Raw genomic sequence first — 4,830 nt, 5'->3', positions numbered from 1 at the left:
TTTCATAGTTGCTCATAGTTTAATAGTTTGTATAAACCTATTATATTATCATTTCGATTATTAGTTTGTGTAAATTTATTATAAAGCATATTAGGTACAAGTGATAATTATAATCGTTTATTAGATGAAAGACATGTACCGAGAGGAGTTGTGGCAGAAGAGAGGTCGTCCTCGGGAGTTATATCCGGACGTATCTAGTAAGGATGCTCCTATTCCTCCTGAATTCCCCGTGCCTAACTGTGACTGTGGCAGACTGGCTTGGGTACATCAATCGCAACATCCAGACACGGCTGCTCGCTGCTACTACCTTTGTGGCAGTTTGGACGTACGTAGCTTATGACTTGTCACTTAATTTTGTTCGCATTCATTATTTTGTAGATGTGTAATAGTGCTTCCTTTCCATTATTTTAGGGGCATCAGAGGTGTTTCTTTTTCCAGTGGATCGATGGTCCTGATAAATTTGACCCTCGATATCTTCTTTTCGTTAATTGGTTGAGTGGAAGGACTAGTCATGAGCGTTTTAAGCGTTGGGTACCTCCTCTCCTGAATCCTCCACCAATGACGGATGCGGAGAAGGAGGTAGCAACAGAAAGACAGATAGACTCACCGCCTCGATGCGATTGTGGAGACCGTGCTGTCATCGATGAAGACTATGAGAAGCAATTCTGTTGTCCGAACATTGATTATGTGAGCCCATCGATACGCTAAATTTATGAACTATTTTTTATTTACAATAAATTACTAATTTTGTCTCCTGCAGCCATACGGGTGGCGTAAGTGTCGTTTCAGAGAGTGGTTGTATGGTCCTTTGTCCCATTGGCCAGAGCCAGAGGTAAAGGAAAAGAGATACAATCAGTGGCCCGAAGAAGAGGTGAAATTTGATCCAGTACTCTGCAAATGTGGTATTGAAGCTAAGTATGGATTAGTTCCTTCCGAGCTTGGTGTTGGATATTTTTGTGGACATATGGTCGATTACGATGAGGTTGGAATTTTTGTTTTTGCACCATCTGTAATGTTATAGCGGTACTTACTATTTTTTTGTAGGAGACGAGGAAATGCAGTTGGGAGAGTTACGACGACAAAGGAGAGGTGATGCGCACAATAGAGTCCAAGAGAATAATGGGACAGAAGATGCGTTGTGGATCTCGGCTCGTCGATTCATACATTAACGATCGCATACGCGACATGCGTAGGGAAGCAAAATCTGCCTTTTATGATAGCCCGAAGCGTGCAGAGTATAGGAGGTTGAAGGCGGCAGATGAGAAGAGAGCACATGATGCAAGGGAATGGGAAGCGGCTCAAGCCGAGAAACAGATGTTGGATAATCTTGCTGATCGCCTCAAGGGAAGTAAGTGAGATAAATGATATTATAATTATGTTAGTACAATTTATTTATCTTGACTTTGCTAACTTATTTTTCTCATTATATTTGCAGAGATTGGAAGCGGCGTAAACTATTTGGCCGATGAGGCGCATGCGAGATATGTTCAAGATAAAATGGCAACGGTTGAGCTGATGGAGGAGGAGGACGACACATCTAGATTGAGTGAGCTTATCGCTCTCGCAGAGGCAGGATTACATGAAGAAGAGGAGGACGACACATCAAGGTTGAGTGAGCTCATCGCACTAGCTGAGGCAGGATTACGTGCTCAAGAGGAAGAGGATGAGTTTATGTCTCAGGCCGCCGAAGAGGTAGAGGCGGCTTATTACAAGAAGTCTGATGAGGCTGAGGCTGAGGATGAGCTATTCTCCCAAGCTGCAGATGAAGCATAAGCCAATTATTACAAGAGAACTGGTGACAAGTGTGATGCAGGACAATGCAGCAAGTGGAATGAGGTTGTCGTTGAGGATTGCACGACGGATGACTCTGAAGATGAGTTACTCATAGATTGTGATTCAGACTGAAGAATTGTAGCCTGTTATGTAGTATTTTCGTATCAAAAATAATTTAGAACTCTAAAGATGCGTTACTTATTGCTTGTTATGTTTTTTACAATTCACAAAAAAAATTTGCAAGAGTTCCTCTTGTTTTATTAACAACCACAGTTCAAATAATCACATATTATAAGACATGTAAGCATTTCAACATATAATACATCACAAAATAACATCGAATATAAAAACATCCACAGAACATAGTTCTTCATACAATGTCCACAAACAAAGTCCAAAATACAATGTCCACAACACATAGTCCAAAACACATAACATAGTTCATATTACAACGTCTCCAGCATGAGTCAAAATCACACAGTTTTCAGCATAAGACCAACATCACAAAAGTATTCATTTCCTCCTAGTCTTACCCTTGCCCTTGGCCCCAAGAGCGTCGGTGCCTGGAGTGTAAGGGTCTCGTGGACGCCTTCTATGTGGTGTCAGCTGTGATGGCTGAGTTGTAGGAGCATTCTGCAACTGAGCTGTGACCGGTCACTGGACGACCAATAATGCTGAGACCAAGAATCTTCTGGCAATCTTCAAGCGTCACAGTCATCTCGCCGCAGGGAAGGTGGAAAGTGTGAGTCTCTGGCCGCCACCTATTGGAAGACAAACGAATACAAAATCATTAGTATGCAAAGTAGATTTGATAATTGTAAATATTAAACAACTAGATAAGTCTTTACCTGTCGACCAGAGCCGTCAACGCCGCTGGGTTGAAAGTGGGCAGCCCACGGCGAACCTGGTACGATAAGACGTCCAAGCCAGCCCTCTGTAGGAGAGGAGTGTACCTCTCATCGTACCTCATCTCCTCCAGAAACCGGTCGTGGGTCCGGACCCGCAGAACGGGCAACACCTAGCAATCAAAAGAATTTCATTAGTCAAATATAGGTCGCATATATTAATTCGAAAATTTAATATATGTGCAAAATATTACCTCTCCCTCTGCGGTGAGACGGCCCCTGTGGTGCTCGTCGTAGTGAGGGTCCAGCAAGTGGAACTGCGCCATCCTGCAAATTAAGATATCAACATATTAGAATATAAGTTGTGTACAAAGTGTGACAAAAACATCGACATATTAGACTAAAATTTGTGTACAATAAAATATATCACACCTGACTAAGTGTCCAAATACATGTACGTGAGTTGTGGCCAAGTCTACCGCATTTTCCGCATTCATTCTGCTCTGGGTCCACGAGAAAGGGGGACGCTCGACCTCTCCTACTGCGACCGGAAACCTGATCCATAACCATGTTGCATCGGCTCCTTTTCCTACTACCACGTTTGTCCCATCGATGCGCTGGATTAGCAACGTATACCGGACCGGTGTACGTTGGCCATTGTGACTCATCAAGAAATGGCTCAAAACGAGGGCTCCAGGTACGTACTAAGCTCTCTACACTGAACTCAGAAGGTATTCTGCTCTCAAATGCAAAGTTACGATGACGTGCGACCGCAACATAATGAGAACATGGAAAATGGTATTGTCTAGGTTTACCACAACCGCACGAGAATGCATCAAGTAACACGACATGTGTCCTCGAAGGTCGCACCTCACCGTCGGAAGTTATGCCGCCTAGTGTTGTTACCTCGTATTTACCCAACTCCTCATCAAAGCATTGTACCTCATGTCTATGGGCACGTTCCTTTGCATTATTAAGGTGTGATGTTGGTTTAGGTGCCCATCTCTGCCCTCGCGTCTGCATTGCCTTGGCCTGCGCGTGTCTATCATTAAACCAAGCCACAAGCCTATAAAAAGTGAATGTTACTATAGCATTGACTGGCATGCCCCATATACCCTTGAGCACACTGTTAAATGACTCGGCCATGTTGCTAGTCTGAAACTCGAACCGCCAGCCACCTTCGTCGTAGGCCCTTGTCCATTTCTGCGGTTCCCTCAGCAATCCAGTTCTTACCTTCAGCATTTGTTGCATCTTTTAGTTCCTTCAACTTATCCTCGAAAAACGAAACCTCCAACTGTCGACATACCTCCTCAAAAAGGGGGAAGTTAGCCTTGCTATGATCCTTTCGAAGAAGATTTTCTGCTAGATGTCGAGTGCACCATCTGTGGTGCATGGGTGCGTAGCCAGGAATCTGCTCTTGCACTGCATTAAGAATACCTTGGTGTCTGTCAGATATGACACCAACCTCGCGTCCAGGGCCTACGACATGGATGCGTACAAGCCACAAGAACCAAGACCAACTATCTCTGTTCTCCCTCTCCACCAAAGCAAATGCCAAAGGAACCAGTGCGTTGTCTGTGTCGCATGATATGGCAACCAACAATGTGCCCTTATACTTCCCAAGCAGAAAAGTACCATCAATAGAGAGCACGGGACGACAATGCCTGAAGGCCTCTACGCACTGCGAGAAACACCAGAAAGCACGAAAAAATATCTCTCTGTCGTTCCTCCATTCATTAGGTTTGGGGATGTACTCGTAATGCATGCCTGTGTTTTTTGCTTTCATTGCATTGAACAATGCTGGTAACTTCTCATAACCCTCCTCCCAATCCCCGTATATCATCTTCCATGCTCGCTGCTTTGCCCTCCGTGCTTTCCCATATTTGATCCTATAACCAAACAGCTCCAAAGTCATGGTCATAATTGACTTCACCTTCAAGTTTGGCTGACCCTTCAATATCCCCAATATCCTTTTCGCAATCAGGGTAGATGTCAACTGACGATGCTTAGAGCTCAGCTCTGTCTGGGCACAAGTGTGTGGACCTACAATTTTGGTGATCTTAAACTTTCCGGTGTCCTTCTGCCTTCAGGCACATACCCTCCAATTACATTCCGACACCTCGCACACAACAGTGTAACGACGCTGTGCATACGAATGTCTCACCTTGAACGGCCTCTTGCGGTTCACAGAATATTCCTGTAGCCATCATCT

General features: G+C 44.3%; 1 protein-coding gene across 1 annotated transcript; it reads right to left on the bottom strand.

The window, feature by feature from the left end:
• Positions 1–1,896: 1,896 nt before the first annotated feature.
• LOC103637244 (protein MAIN-LIKE 1-like) lies at positions 1,897–3,062 on the bottom strand. The gene is made up of 5 exons (XM_035961981.1): positions 3,051–3,062; positions 2,873–2,945; positions 2,622–2,791; positions 2,425–2,534; positions 1,897–1,901 (listed from the first exon to the last, which is right to left on the bottom strand). Exons 2-5 carry the CDS (start codon positions 2,942–2,944, stop codon positions 1,897–1,899), a joined length of 357 nt encoding a protein of 118 aa, XP_035817874.1. The 5' UTR covers position 2,945; positions 3,051–3,062.
• Between the last annotated feature and the right edge of the window lie 1,768 nt (positions 3,063–4,830).

Source organism: Zea mays, chromosome 8 (assembly GCF_902167145.1).
Source record: "Zea mays cultivar B73 chromosome 8, Zm-B73-REFERENCE-NAM-5.0, whole genome shotgun sequence".
In the NCBI taxonomy this organism is placed as follows: Eukaryota; Viridiplantae; Streptophyta; class Magnoliopsida; order Poales; family Poaceae; genus Zea; species Zea mays.
The sequence above is the reverse complement of the archived record's forward strand: the minus strand, read 5'-3'. Positions and strand labels throughout refer to the sequence as shown.